This window comes from Cyclopterus lumpus, chromosome 3 (genome assembly GCF_009769545.1).
Source record: "Cyclopterus lumpus isolate fCycLum1 chromosome 3, fCycLum1.pri, whole genome shotgun sequence".
Taxonomy (NCBI): Eukaryota; Metazoa; Chordata; class Actinopteri; order Perciformes; family Cyclopteridae; genus Cyclopterus; species Cyclopterus lumpus.
The window spans coordinates 25,242,482-25,258,061 of NC_046968.1; the positions used below are offsets into that span (position 1 = coordinate 25,242,482).

A 15,580-nucleotide genomic window follows, 5' to 3' on the forward strand; every position below is an offset into this window, starting at 1 on the left:
TTCCACAGTGAGCCGTTGGTTGTTAAGCTAATATTTCCGTTGCTAACGGAGCTAATTTCCTTGTTGAGCTCCGTCCAGCTGTCACCTAGCCGTCAGTTGGTGTCTGCTAAGGCGTTAACACCCAGCAGTGAAGGGGGGGGGGCGGAGCGCTTTATCGGCTGTCTCTTAACTAAACGTATATATTAAAACAAAAACAATGTCTGTGTCGCGATGATTGTGAGAATACGTGTGCAACTGGAGCAGCTTCAGCGACGCTCGGCCAGCCGTAGCTTCGTGGCCGGTTCGTCAGGGGTTCCCGATGAGCTAACTCGGCTAGCGGTTAGTTAATCGATGTGACCGTCACTAATGTTGGGCTTTGTCCGCGAAACGTCAGCTCGCTTCCTTGTTTTGATTTGTACCGGAGGTGGGGGTGGGGGTGGGGGGCTCGGTCGGATCCATCGGATCCATCGGATCCATCATTCTTTTGTATATTAGATCATTCTTTTGTATATTAGCCTATGTTGCCTCTACGAAACACCTCCGAAGGTACAGAGTGTTGTCTCTGGTAACGGATGCAGAAGAAGGGATATGATAATGAATTCACGTTTACGTGTAGGCCCTTCTTTTTCTCAGTCACGGAGTTGTATTGAAGAGAACTGCTGCAAGTTATTGTGAGTATTATTATTATTATTTTTGTTAGGAGTGATGTCTCAATGCACCTTGGTTTATTGTTGAATCAATAGAGTGATCAGTTACCTCCTTCATCTGGTCAAATAATATCCCCACTGAATACCAGAGTGCAAACTCACTTCTGAAATCATGTTTAGTGAATTATTACTTGCTGGCCATTTACCCAAATTTAGGGCCATGTGGATCCAGGATAAATTATCGTTGTGGTCCTTTTTAAAGGAGTCCCACTGAGGAGAAAGGCTGGTTTCTGTGTTCAAAGTCAAACTTATCTGAACAAACCTCACTGTTCACAGCCTTGAATTTAGTAAAATCCAAAAAACTAGTGTAAATGCATTTCACTTGTGTGTGTGTATGCCTGTAACTATGTACTTTACAAGCGTGGTCACTGGCTCGTCCTTAACCACGTGTGCAGTTTATTACTACTTACTCGAAGTAAGCAAAAAGTTGTCTTTCCAAAACAAAAATACATACTTCTGCTGATCATGCAATATATGTACGATTTGTTTTTGTAGATCAAACAAACTCTTGGGTGGAGTAAGGATGTGGTTGCACAGCCATGTGCGTATTTGTTTTATTGTTCTCTGTGAATCTCTGGAGAAGGAAGACTGTGGGTAATCTAAATTCCCCCCCCCCCCCCCCCCCCCCCCCCCAGTTATAGTTCATGAGAGCTGGCTTTAAGGAGAGAGAGGCAGCTGTTAGCTGGCACTGCCACAGTCGGAGTCTGCACTATTGGCAGACCCCCCTCTGAGGCTGATCTTTCCGCTGAAGGTTAATCACTCCACTCAGAGTCTTTATGTTTCAGTAAAAAATGAAAAGATGTCAACAGATAAGTCACTTTTTAATAGATGCTAATCAGCCGGAAGTGTCTCAGTTTCCTCCATTTATTCTGACGGGTACATTTATGGACTAATCAAGGTTTTAAATACATTTTTCAATGCCACATGAGTGTGTCGCTGAAGAGAAATATAACCAGTGAACAGTTGCTGGGTTTGAAAACCAGCTATTAACCAATTGCATCAAGTTTCTTGGACTGTTGGAAAATGTTTAGCTTCTGATTACCGACAATGTTGGAAAACCCCTTTTCGTCAGTCAGGCTTGCTGCTTGGCGTCGTGCCAGTGATTAGACAGTAAACAGTGTGTGTCTGTGTTTATGCGTTCTCCTCATTACACAGGGATATTGTAAGTCACAGCACTGTGAAAACAGTAATGTCATGATTCCTTTTTGGATTTCTGTAAACACGGAAATCCCTGCTTCATTATCTCCAGTGAGGCTAGGACGTTAAATACACTGACGCATGTCTTCAGCTGAGAGGATAGTGGCGACGTGACACAGATCTGAGATCAGCAGAACTTATTGATTGTCGTCACGGCCGCTCAATCTAGAGAGTCTCGTCAGTAATATGACACATTTCTTCTTCGTGAAGAATGAGTTTCATAAGAAGAATGAGTAAAGCAGCTTGACTTGAACAGTGTGTTTATTGTTAATTATACCTAGTGGTTTTATTGCATTATTCTTGTTGTTGTTTGTGGCCACTGGTATGCGGTGAGGTAAAGCGCATCAATCAAATGAGTGCAATTTCTTCAGGAAGCAAAACGAGTGAAGTTTGCATTCAATGTAAAATGGGTGTATTAATCAATGCACTTAATGATGTTACTATTACTTGCGCAGCCATGAAGGCCAAGCCGGAGTAATGAAATGCCTCGATGCAAATGAGCACTGTTACAAACATCAGGCGGTGCCCTTGTAAATCTTTACCGTCAAATAGGCAGCCACGGTTACCGCCTAACTACTCGAGTCCGGGGCGAAACCGGACGAAAGTTTCCACTTTGAACGCAGAGCGACAACTTGCAGCCGACCTCTCCGCTTTCCTCCAAACGCCCGTGGAGACGGAGGCTGACTGGATTGTCTGATCCGATCCTGCTGCTCTGTCAATATCAATTCCCTTTTATTAGTGCGTGCATATTGCTGACACCAGGATGTTTCAATGGGATACATCTTAATCATATTAGAAAGGAACTTTTTTATTTTTATTTGCATAGATGAAAAATGCTAACTTTGCAGAAACATGTCAAGCTTGGCCAAAGCAAAATGTACTACATGTAAGGATTTAGTAACAATGCATGCTGTCAAAAAAATAATTGCTGAACGGAAAGGGTTAATGGGATCTGTATTGATAATAATCCCTTCGGGTCCTTCTCTTTTGTGAGAAACAAAATGACTTTAATAGGATGCCAAAAAGGTGTGTATCCACACAAACACATCCTCTTTTATCAGGATAGGTGGCGCCTCCGCAGGGATTAAGGCCCGGGGGATTCCCCACGTTGCAACCAGACCGAAGAAGCCATTTGTAGAGACCACAGATCTTTATTAATTTGGCAGGCGACTGAATTTAAACAGACCTACCCCCGTGACATGTGTTCTTTAAGTCTACTTTACACACAGTGTGAACAAATCTGCACGAGCATCCTCTAAAATAATGCAATCCACCACAACACTGCCACGTAATGTCCTATAATAATGGAGGGTTGCTGTTTCATCTGAAATTGAATATATATTTACAAGCTGCGTTGGTTATTGCGGGGCTATAATAGTGGATTGCATTTCACTTTTTAATAATAATCAGCACATGGCACATGTGTGCATTAATAAAACCGAGGGGCTCATCACAGCATATAGTGCGATACGCCTTTTGTAATTAATGGTTGTGGAGGTTTTGCTGCCATATCTAGTGCAGTATGAATTCAATTTGTGTCCCTGTGTAATGTTTATTTTCCCATCCTGCTCCTCCAGTGAGGCATGTCTGGACATGTTTAAATTGCAATGCGGCTTTGGTAAATCTTACTAGCGATACAATTTCCAAATGTATAAAACGGCCAAAGTAACTGTACACTCATTTTTGTGATATTGTTAAAATGTGATATTCTCCTCCTCAGAACCTTTTTTAAAAACACTTTTTTGTAGTAAAGTTTGGATATAATTTGCTCCAAATGAACTGCACTAAAACTAGCCCTGTGTCAGCCTTGTGTGTTGCATTATCATCCATAACAATAAACTTGTGTCTCAAAACAAAAATATTTTAATACAAACTAGACCTTACCGCCATTATTGTGGAAATCGGCTTCGATTTACACAATAACAAATGGCAATGTGACCAGTTAGAATCAATCGCGCATCTCTCCCTTTTCAAAAACAAATGCCCCCTCTCAAACAATGTGAAACATTACGACCTTATTGAATCTAATTATTGTCGTAACCACTTTGAGAATAAACTGAGAGTTTAAAGCTGTGTTTAGAAGTATTACGAAGGCCAGCTGTAATGCTGCAGTTCACGGTGAAGGGTGTGTGTGTGTGTGTGTGTGTGTGTGTGTGTGTGTATATGTGTGTTTCATCCTGCGTCCACCGTGTCGTGTCGTTTGTGTGTGTGTGCAGATGGTCTTCAATCAGGAGAACCACCTCGCTGGGCTAATCTAAACACTGCTGCGCCCAGGATCGGAGCGGCCCACCAAATGATTATTTGCACAATGGAAAACTGTTGCAGCAGCTCGCCATTTGTCGTTTGCCTCAAACCTGTTTTATAGCCATGTTGTTCCGTTCATGCTTTTATGTAATAGCAACAGTGCCCAGTTGCCCTTGAGAGCAAACTAGCCGTCTTTGATGGTGAGATCTGTGCAGGCAATACTGAGCATGAGTCATCCGGAAGCCCACACACAAGCGCTCTTCAGCAGCAGCCTTTCCATGCTCAGGAATCACTGCGTTAGTGGCTGTTGTTGTTTTTTTTTTTAAACATTTATTGAAAGCAGAAAAAGTTCTTTAATGGGAAACAGTTCTTTCTTTTGGTATTTATCTTATGGCTATATAATTAGTTTAACTGGATATCTGCCTGATTTTACGGGCAACATTTTGTCTGCAGCTTGCTTCAGAGTTACAGAATAGGAAGTCCCCGGAGAGGCCTGGAACTGATAAACATCATATGTCTTGATCTGTATGTCATTCACCAAACTTCCTTAATGTTTTATAGTCGCAGATTAATATCTGCGTAATTCTTGCCTGTGGTAGAAGGAGGTCCGACCCGCGTCCATAAAGTTAAGCCTTTTGCTAGCAGACGTAGCTTTATGTAATTGTTTACATAATATTCCCCGCTGACATTGTCTGCCAGGCTTTAGCTGTGGGTGGTGGAGTCTTCGATGCCTTTTTGTGATCACAAACTATGACTTTGAGGTTCGTGTTGATGCTCAAACTATTTACTGGTGCTTTCTGTGACCACCGTGACTGGATGACTTATCTCTTTAGCTTAGCAGGGTGCTGTTCTGGTAAGCCAGGCCTGTCCTCATTTGGCGCGTTGCAGTGAGCGTGACGATGACTCGTTACCTTCAAATAAATTAAACTCGCAATCCTCACGGTGAAGTGAAATCTTTAATTGATTGATTGATTTGATTTGAGTGTTAAAATGTCATTGATACGCTCAAGTGTTTGCTGGTGACTTTATACGTGGTGGCCCCTGATGATTAATTTTGAAAACATTTTTTAAGAGCCTTTTTTTTGTCAATTCTTAAAATAAAAATGTCCAGCCAATGTAGCTGCCCCACCATGTCTCTCTGTGCACGATTTGGGCATCTCTGTCGAAATGTGAAGCTCTTTTATTCAGATCTTACTGCATTTCCCCCCACATCATATTAACAGCAGTGAAAGTTAAATGACAAAATATCTGCCTCAAGTTTATTTTACTTTTATTGTGTGACAGTGTTCCTCCACTTCTTGAAGCAAGGAGGCATGCTTTTTTTTAATGATCTAAAACGATCTCAAAGTGGAATTCCTTTTTAAATTGACCGTTTTTAATGTGCTAGTGTTTGGAATGAAGTGTTATCTTGAGTGTTTTTATGCGTGTGAGAGCCTACAAGACATTCCTACAGTCCCAAACCTTTTGTGAAAGAAGAAGCTCACTGGAAACGATCAGCCCACATCTTGTGAGACGACTTCTTTGAGCCACACCACAATGTTCCATGCCATGCTCTCTGTGTCAATGTCTTTTCTCTTTGTGTTTGTCACAGGTCTTCCACCCTCTCCTTCCTGTGACCGATGTGGATGCCAGAGATCAGCCTGTCCAACAACTGTTAGAGGTGACAGGGTGAGGACCGAGGGGAGGAGGAGTGCCGGTTAGCTCTGCCAGGCTTTGTCTCATGAGAGTGACCGTGCCATCCAGGCACTGCCAGTGACCAGGGCTGTGGCTGTGGTGGGCCCGGCCCAGGAGGCCTTTTTGTACATCACTCTGGGCTCCCGCTGACCTGTGCTGCTCACACCATGGATCAACCGAGAGATAAATATGGCGAGCGGCCCGCCAGGAGCACTAAAGCATCCCAGGGAAGCCGCAGCGGACACTCGTCCCGACCGTCCGGCTCCTCCGGCTCCTCTGGGGTTCTCATGGTGGGGCCAAACTTCCGTGTGGGCAAGAAGATCGGCTGTGGAAACTTTGGTGAATTGAAGCTCGGTAAGTTTTTTTATTTTTTTTTATCTCGTGTGAATTGGTTCGACGCGCACAACGAAATAACTGAGTAAATTTGGAAGAATCACTTTTTAAATTGCTGACTTAAGTGTAGTGACACATGGAACCATTATTAGGTACACCTAACCAAAATTAATGCGACCTAATACAATCGTAAAATGTTCAGTTTTGTTCCAGACCTTTTTTTCATATGAATCTTCCAAAATGTAAAAGATTTAAATAAATAAAAAACTTCACTCAATCCGACACAGTCACTTGCCTTTTCCCCGGTGAACCTTTTTTAAAGTGGTGTATTTAATTTTAAAAAGCCATCTTTTCTGTCCTATTCCAGGTAAAAATCTCTACACCAACGAGTATGTAGCCATTAAACTGGTAAGTGCACACTTTCTCTCTCTCTCTGCTTGATTCCTCACCTCTGCTGACATAATAATCTCCTGCAAAATGATGCATCAAATACATTTACGTGAATGCATAATGAAGCACTTGGTGTACTTTTATTTCAGCGATGCGTTTAAAACGTTACCGAAATTATATCATGTCAATGCTGCGTTCCGACACGGAAGCTGTTATTAAGCTTCAAGTAGACACAAATTGCATGTTCTTCATTGCCACATGCAGTGGATTTGCAGAAATATGACTCTTGGGCTGTGCTCGGGTGTCTCAGTGAGGTGGTTGGCGAGGTGTGTCTTTCCAGAGGCTGCTTGACTGGAAATTGTGAATCCTGACTCATGCTTTTATTATTGTTTCACTGGAGAGTAGTAGAGGCCAAATTACAATACAAAGTTTGCTAAAGCAAATAATTCTCAGCAGCTCATAGTACTATATGGTGTCTGTACACCAGGTTTTATACAATTGAGAAATGTTTCATTAAATATGTGTTGAGTTTCCAAAAAAAATCAACGAACTGGGGAGACATTTTTAGTCTTTGGGTGTGTTTTTGAGCACGCTGTATCTTTCCATACTCTGTTTTTATCAAGAAATTATGTTCCTTTGTCCTTTTGACGGGATTATTTGACAATTTTCATGTTTCCTGACCAGAAGTAGCTTTGGACAAAAACCTGCAAAATGGAGACTGATTGTAATGTTTTACGAGGACTCGGATAATGGAGGAGGAAGGACACTTATTTTTCATTTACACGTGTTTGAGCTTTTGGCAGAAGAAAGAGCTGCAAGGGATGTTTGTGCAAAACTGACACCCACACCCACTCCTCTGACGGTGTTTTTGCTGCTGTTTGTATATGTGTTAAGTTTCTTTTGTGAGGTTCTTGTCATTAACTCAGTGCTCGTTTGGATGTGTCCCCCTGTACAGGAACCAGTGAAGTCGAGGGCACCGCAGTTGCATTTAGAGTACCGGTTCTACAAAACACTGGGAACCACAGGTAAGGTCACAGATGTGCTCGCCGCGCCGCGGGGTATTTATTTATTTTTTATTTTCATTTTGTGACTGCGTGACAATGATTTGACTGTTTTGGAAGATTAGCGCAGCAGATTGCATCTTTTCCACAACAAGTGATTACTCCACTCAGGTTTACGTATTGATCTTAAGCTGGGTCAGCAACTCTTTTTGCTTTTAATTTTCCAGGAGTGCTGTGTCCGTGAGTGCGAGTATGCATAGAGAGCGTGGTGACCTTGCTTTGTAACGTTTCAATGTGAAAGGTGTTGGCATAGTGCTTCTTGTACGCCCGCGAAACAGACGCAGCAGCCGATGAAAAGACTTCCTTGTCGCTATCGAGGCAGACTGTCTGCAATCGACTCTACACATGCGTGTCCAATGTCCAGGTCTGATTAACCTAATGATACCTGTTCAGTGTGTCAAGTGCGGGTCTGCATGGGTCGAGTCTGGGTGTGTTGGAGCATGGTTCTATGTACACAGTGAACACCTGTGGCTTTTCAAACATATCGGCCTTTCATTTCTCTTAAACCTGCAATCTTGGTGGAAAGAAGCCCGTGAACACAACACTGACATATTGTCACCTTTTTTATCAAGTTAGAATGGCAAACTACCGAGCAAACATTTGTTCGTTTACACATCCAGCAGTTGCGGAACAACATTATCGTTCATTTGGAGGTGTGTTTCTCGACACCTGGTGAATGGTGGCGTTCAATAGTCGCTCCTCTTTGTGGCTCTGTTTTTCACTCTTGAGTGATGCGTCTTGAACTGAATGCTCTGCTGTGTTCACCAAAAGAATCTAGGGACTGTGAAACCAGAGGAACTAATCACAGGAAGTAAACTAGGAACTAAAGTCCCACTTCCTATTTACGTTTCTATGTGCAGTTTGGTGCTGTGCAGGTAGCAGACGAGCCGTTTCATTGAAAACCGCTGCCGACAGAAACCATGCTGACGAGAGGGCAAACAAAAACAATACAGTTAAATAAACAATGAGTTGAAAGAGGCTAAAAAACAATTATAATTCTATTGTTTTTTTTTTTGCATGTCTTTTCATTTAGTTTAAACCCGGAAGTTTCTCACAGTTGCAGTTAATAATATTATACTATTTGTAGAATTCGGTCCCCGTGTTGCATAAGATGGATGTTTATTATTTACGCCGCGGTAGCCACGCACCTGTATTAATGCGGCGGTCTAGCATCGAGCTAACAGCACCATGAGTTACTTATTACATTACATTTTGTTTTATTTTCTGCGCTGAGGTAAAAAAAATAAAATAATATGACAGACATTCAAAACTTCTTTCAAAAAACTTTGAATGTAAAACAAAGGACATGCGGTACAGTCCTGATACATTGTCACCGTGCTGCGTGTAGAGAGGGAACTTACTTCACTGACTGTCTCTCCATTTTCTGGACCAAAGCTAGTCATTGCACGAGGCCAGAACATGTGGTCAAAGGTTAGCACTGATGCACATCACCAGATAGTCTTTAATTCTGTTGTACATTAATATGCAGGCTATAAAATGTTGTAGATGACCGATAACGTCCTGATCACTTCAGCCAGTATCGCTCCTGATCCTTTTTTTTAATTTAGTGCAATATTAATTTGTCTAATCTAACACTTTTTTGTATTAGTTCTGGTGTGGCCTGCAATCAGTGGAGCTCATTGTGACCTTGCAAAACAGTTTTATTTAACTCTACAATGAATATTCTAATCAAGACAATTTCTCACAAATGCCTCTCATAAAATGATGACATTTTAGGGAGACCTGGCTGTAAACCGCAACATGATGGATTGGCGAAGGCGTAGAGCCGCAAGGCGTAATTCTAGATTTTATTATACCTTTTTTGCACACTTTATAGCCAATAGTAACTCTTTCTCCTCTACACTGTCTGCTTCATGGTGTTGAATAGTGATGTCAACACTAACCCAACAAACGCTGACATAACGCTGTTGGTCTTCTTTTCTTTTTGTTTTTATTTCTAGAAGCGTGCCAGTGACACTTTATTCCGCTGTGTTCAGAATGAAAGACGACACAATAAGAGACTCTGCTCCCCTGATAATTTATCAGTTTGTCATAAGAGAGAAGTCGAGGTCTGCTGACGCATCCCTGTTTTAGCAACCACTGACAAGAATGATTATCAGAGCAACAGAGAAATAAATTAAGGGCAAACGTCTTTCTTTTTTTTTTTCTTGTCTTGGTACGAGAGGAAATGGGTGGGAACGCTAGAAACAATGGAACAATAGGAAAATCTTTTTTAATAGTTGTTCGTTGCTCTTCTGGCAAAATGGTTGAAATAATAATAAATACGATGCACTGGTGGTCACATAAATACACCTAAACTAGAGCTAGTGATTGATGGAAAATAAGTTTGATCATGTTGTTCGACAATTTAATGAATTAAGGTCTTTAAACCAGTCAGTGTTAAGGCTGAGGGGTGGTCTCGGGCACGGAAGATAAAAGCCATGTTTCTGTGATTTATGAGGTCCGAGTCATTGATGAGCTCGAAATGCATACACGATAACCAGACTGGGAATATATAAAGGCTATTGTTTTGCAAAGGCAATGGCTGGAAAAGGCCAACTGCGCGGAAACTCATTAAATATTTAGAGAGTGGGTTTGCCTCTCCTCGTATTAACCTGCCTCCGTCCTCTCCTCCAGATGGGATAACGTGACCTCATTTCTTCTTGGCTGTGTGCTGTGCCACATTCCTCTCAGCCAATGTGGTTGTCACAGTGTCTGTGCGACGGTCTTTATGAATTAATGTGGTTTGGCTCAGATGCTCAATCAGGTGTTGTAGCTGGTGCATAACCAACTGTCACTGGATATTCATGAGGTTGATTTAGATGAGGAATTAAGCATCTCCTTGCACATATTACGTGAGAATAGCTATCGGTGCAGATAACAGTGGTTCCGTTGCTGCTTTGGGTTTACAAGCCGGCACACTGAGGCATTAGTGTGCTGCGGACGGGACGGTTTTGAAGATCAAGCGGATTTGTTCAAGGACACTATTGAGCTCTTAAAAGGCATTGGCAGTCAGACCGCTTCGTGAAACACGACACCCGCTCTGTGACCGTTGCGATCCCAAGGAGTAAACATTTCCCACAGTGACACAGCGTACTAGATTTTTACAAACGTGTAAAGGAAAGGCCGGGGGGGTCTCACCCTGGATGTCTGTTCCCACTCATGCGAACACACGGATCATTGTCAGGACAAGAATCTGTTTTTGGTTGGAGGAAAAAATAAATAAATAGGGCATAATGAAAAACTAGAGAGCATTGTTTTAGAGCAGGGTTTTCTCAACCTTTTTGTAGCTTAATGGTGTCCAGAAAAACAGGGGTTGTAAATGTGTTTGTATTACTTTTTAATAATAAATCAAAACCAAGCCAGCCAACATGTCTGCCAGAAACTTAATTGTGCAGGCTTTTGTGTTGTGGTGGATCGACCCAGAGCACGCAACTTGATGTGCGACAGAAGCCGCCTGCGTTCAACAAGAGGCGTAAAGCACCAATGCAAAACCAACATCAGCTGTCCGTCTCTCCTTATTCTACGTCGCCACTTCCAACGCACCGTTTTTTGCACACACCCGTCATACAATTCACAATGCAAATATCCGTCCATCCCCCAATCTGTAAAGTGCTTATCCTGTCGACACACAGTGGGTGAAGGGTTAGGTACACCCTGGACAGGCGACCGGTCTATTACTGGGCTCAGATATAATAATAATAATATATATATATATATATATATATATATATATATATATATATATATATATATATGAGAGTTATATTTTAGTAATAAAATCACACTCACACCTACAGTATAATATTCAGAGTCACGAATTCACCTAACTGCATTTCTTTGGACTGTGGGAGGAAACCCACACAAGCACGAGGAGAACATGCAAACTCCACACAGTAATCCCAACATAATCACTGTGATGTTTTCTTCCATAATTTCAGAAAAATACGCAAGTGATGTTGCCGACGCACACTCGGACGTTACCATTACCATTTTTGTTAAGCATAGACGTTGTGAGGTGGCATGCTGTTGCTCTGGCATTAAGCATCTCGTAAAACACTGTTACAAGATGAGATAGTGTTCACTATGATGGGTAAAAATAGATTTTGAATAAGTTTCCACAACCCTCTTTGACACAGTGACATATAATTTATTAATAACAGAACAACTACTACCAGATGGTCACAATAAAACACCCAAGCTCGGGACGGTCCTCATCACGGAGTCCAGAGAGAGAACAGGTCTGTGACGGCTGGTTGAGAAATTGCTCACACAGAAAGGGGACATTTCAGTCGGGCATAGAACCAGTTTTATTCATTCATCACACATCCATCAAATTCATCTTGTTCTCCTTTTTTTTTAATTTTTATTTATTTATTGCAAATGACTGCAGACTCTATTAGATATCGCTAATCCACATGAACATTTACTATTTTTTTTGTTCTTTTATACAATACAAACTGTTTATTCAGTAGCTGACAGAAACTGATACATTTGTGAAAGTAATTGTTTTATTATTTTGTGTGATGGCGCGAGTGTATTTGAAATGTCTTGATCCAATAAGTGTATTTTATTACTTAATAGGATATTAAGTCCATTACATTAGTAAAGACAACTCCATTTACCTATTGTTATGAGTGTGGAGAATGGAGCGTCAGTCTGTAGAGTTCCAGCATACGTCGCCCCCGGCATGAACTACATTTTTCTACTGTGGTAGGAGTCGATGTATTATTGCAACGGCCATCTTTGTTAGTCCAGGCCACGTGCCGTTCGCTCGCTTGCAGCGTTGTAGAAACATCTTGAAGACCGAGTCCGAACTACACCCATGAAGAGCTCTCATTATGTTTAAGAAAATTGGATGAGAGAAGTCAACAGTGGTGCCTCCCCAAAAGCGGTAGCTTCCGTCCAATGTTTGCGTCTTCTGCTACAATTAGAGTACACTTTGCGGAACGGGGACACACGGATTCTCTTCTGAGGACCGTTTTGCTGTAGATAATGATGGCTCTGTGATCCCCGGGTTTCCCCCCCTTTGTTGGTACAAACGCTCGACTAACCTTGTTTTCAAATGAACAGCCGTTTAACCACTTATTTACAGCACGTCTCCAATCTGACAGATTCTTAGGCCTCCCACAGGCACCCGGGGTTTTCAAGGCACTCGTTCCTACGGTACAATTAGCAACCCACAGAACTGCATAATGGTGTCCAGAAACACAAGATGGAGCACAGCGTGCCTCCTACATGCCCATATGCTGGCGGACAGCATTTGCGCCACCTTTTCAAGCTGTAGTGCATTTCCTATTACAGAGCTTGTGAGTCAAATGTCTTCAGAAGCATTATTCTGTAGAAATTAATACGGGTTAATATTTAGCTTTCTGATTATCGGTTTCTCTCCACTTGAGCCACAATAATATGTTTTTGATGGCATCTTGGTCCCGTCACTACACTTGATTTGTGCCAACTGATTTCTGAGATCTGGCTCCTTCGTCGTCGCAAGAAACATGAATGAACTGAGCATACAACTAAATATTGTTGGTCGCTGGCAGCCTGTCCATCATTTTCTCCTGTCTGTGTGCAGAAAGTGGAAAAACATCGTCTTAGGGCTTTTACATAAACTGAGATACAGTAGAGGTGTTACGGTCAGGAGCAAAATGTACCAGCTGTAGTCTCGGGAGGTACTAAAAGTACTACCGATCAAGTGATTGCATGTTTTTCGTAGTGACCGTTCACTTCTCCAGTTGTAACGTCTCAAACGTCGGCTTATTGTGTGTTTTTTTTACTGCCTGCAACTTAACAGGTTTCATTCACACTCACTCCCTAGAAAGAAGGAAAATATTGGACTACGCTTTCGAATGCCGCTTTGTGTTGCAGGATGTGTAAAGCACTGGCCAGGCAACTGTTTGCTAACATGTTCATATCTACTTTATAAAGTGATAACATGTGAATGTTGTGTTCATTGGCGCCTGGGTATGTTTTACTACGGGGGAGCAAACTTGGACAGATGCGTGATGGACTGGGGGTCTTCTCTCTAACCTCACCTAACCTAACCCCACCTAACCTAACCCCACCTCACCTAACCTAACCCCACCTAACCTAACCCCACCTAACCTAACCCCACCTAACCTAACCTAACCCCACCTCACCTAACCTAACCTAACCTAACCTCACCTAACCTCACCTAACCTCACCTCACCTAACCTAACCTAACCTAACCTAACCTAACCTAACCTCACCTCACCTCACCTCACCTAACCTAACCTAACCTAACCTAACCTCACCTCACCTAACCGCACCTCACCTAACCTAACCTAACCCCACCTCACCTAACCCCACCTAACCTAACCTCACCTCACCTCACCTAACCTAACCTAACCCCACCTCACCTAACCTAACCTAACCTCACCTAACCTCTTGGATTAACCTCCTGCATCAAATCAACAGGGCTAATGCTAAGTCACGTTTTTCCCTGTTATAAACAAACCATTTCCACAGCCGAGTTCTGAGTTTGCTGGCTGGCAAAATTAACTAACGATTTTATATTTCTTGAATCGGTTCAGCATTTCAACACCAGTTCAACCCTTTTTATAGCTCGTTTAAAATGTGGCTGGTGTCAGTGGGTCAGCCAGGGTCATTCAACATACGCTAGCCTATCTAGAACCACTTCAAAGGGTCTAAAATGATCATTACTGCTTAAATAGAACCACCTGATTGTGGGGACTGTATGTTGATAGCTTTCTCTTTTTAAGAAGACAAAGGTGTGGTAGCAAAACTATAACTTTGCTCCCGCTAATTTCCCAAAAGACTTCTTGTCATTTCGGAAACTGCAGATAAAGTACTGTCTGTAGGATCGGTGAAATGAGAAGCAATCGGGACGTCCCTATACTTCTTTTAACGATCATGCAATTATAATATTTCCCAGGGCTGAGCACAGCTTAAGCAGCCTGATAAAAGCAAGGTCCGTATGATTGAAGCGCCGGCATTTCTTTGAAGTTTCTTGGGGGGACCTTTTTTTTTTTTTTTAATAGGACTTGCCAGCAGTGAGCAGGGGCGAACTTTGAAACATTCATCCCCTGAAGGCGATTAACAGTTTGACCTGATTCTCCTGTTCTTTGAAAGTTAAGTTCACGATGTGGTCAAGTAGACAACAAAGAATTCAGAGATCTCCAATTACAAATAATTACAATCAATAGGAGTTGTATGTGCATAAAACTTGAAATCCTGTAAAACGTGAGATTAAATAAATTGGAATTTCATTAAGTATGTGCAGGTTGGTTTAGAAATTCCCTTTTGTGTGCTTATTACAGTTACCTGCTGGAATAAAGGAAACGTTTCAACAGTTCACGCCATGTCGTCCCATTTCATTGCAATTTTAGGCTTTAAGCTCACGCAGCTCGGACTGTCGGTGAAGAAACGTCCCCTGCGGTGAAAATGATTGGCCCATAAGCACAACGTGATATTTGTTTGGTTTTCTTTTTGCAAATCACAATTTTGTTTTAGTTTTTAGTTGCCTTTGTATAAATAAGCTTTATTGTTAGGCTTTTTTTGGGGTACATATTGTTGCTTTTGAAATGACACAAGATTACACAATTGTAAAACAAATTAACTTGTTTATGTGAACTCACAAGAGGCAATAAGTCGAAGCGCTTTTTTTCAGCCGTGAAGCTCCCAAGCATGCAACGGTCGGAGCGGTAAACGTAATCGGAGCCGTGTATGGAAAAAAAAGAAAAGACATGAACATGGCAGTTGTGGCGGTTGCGTGCCATCCCCCTGAGGTTGGCCCGGTCAATAGGTATTGCAATATTGCAGATTATTGCGACAGCCATACAGGGAGCTTTAATTCCAAGATTGCCAGCGTTATAAAGGTCAGAGATCCGGCCGTGCCTTTATTACTGTCGCACTGGACTGACCACGCAACGCTTAAACCGCACTGTGACAAGAAATAAAATGAGAGCCCAGGTGACAGATGGAAGGGATTTGAGAGCAATTAGAGTGAGTGTA

At 42.1% G+C, this 15,580-nt stretch overlaps 1 protein-coding gene across 7 annotated transcripts in view; it reads left to right on the top strand.

Annotated features, from left to right (window-relative positions):
• The window catches only part of csnk1g1 (casein kinase 1, gamma 1), a 29,335-nt gene that overhangs the window by 335 nt on the left and 13,420 nt on the right, over positions 1-15,580 (top strand). For 2 of the 7 annotated variants that reach the window (XM_034557232.1, XM_034557268.1), the window contains exons 2-4: positions 5,719-6,155; positions 6,502-6,542; positions 7,480-7,549. In XM_034557232.1, the coding sequence (XP_034413123.1) occupies positions 5,969-6,155; positions 6,502-6,542; positions 7,480-7,549 (298 nt within the window). In that variant the 5' untranslated portion in view covers positions 5,719-5,968. Of the gene's footprint in view, positions 1-206; positions 319-394; positions 651-5,718; positions 6,156-6,501; positions 6,543-7,479; positions 7,550-15,580 lie in introns of those variants that run through there. The other 5 variants (XM_034557250.1, XM_034557284.1, XM_034557259.1 and 2 more) reach the window with 5 other exon arrangements.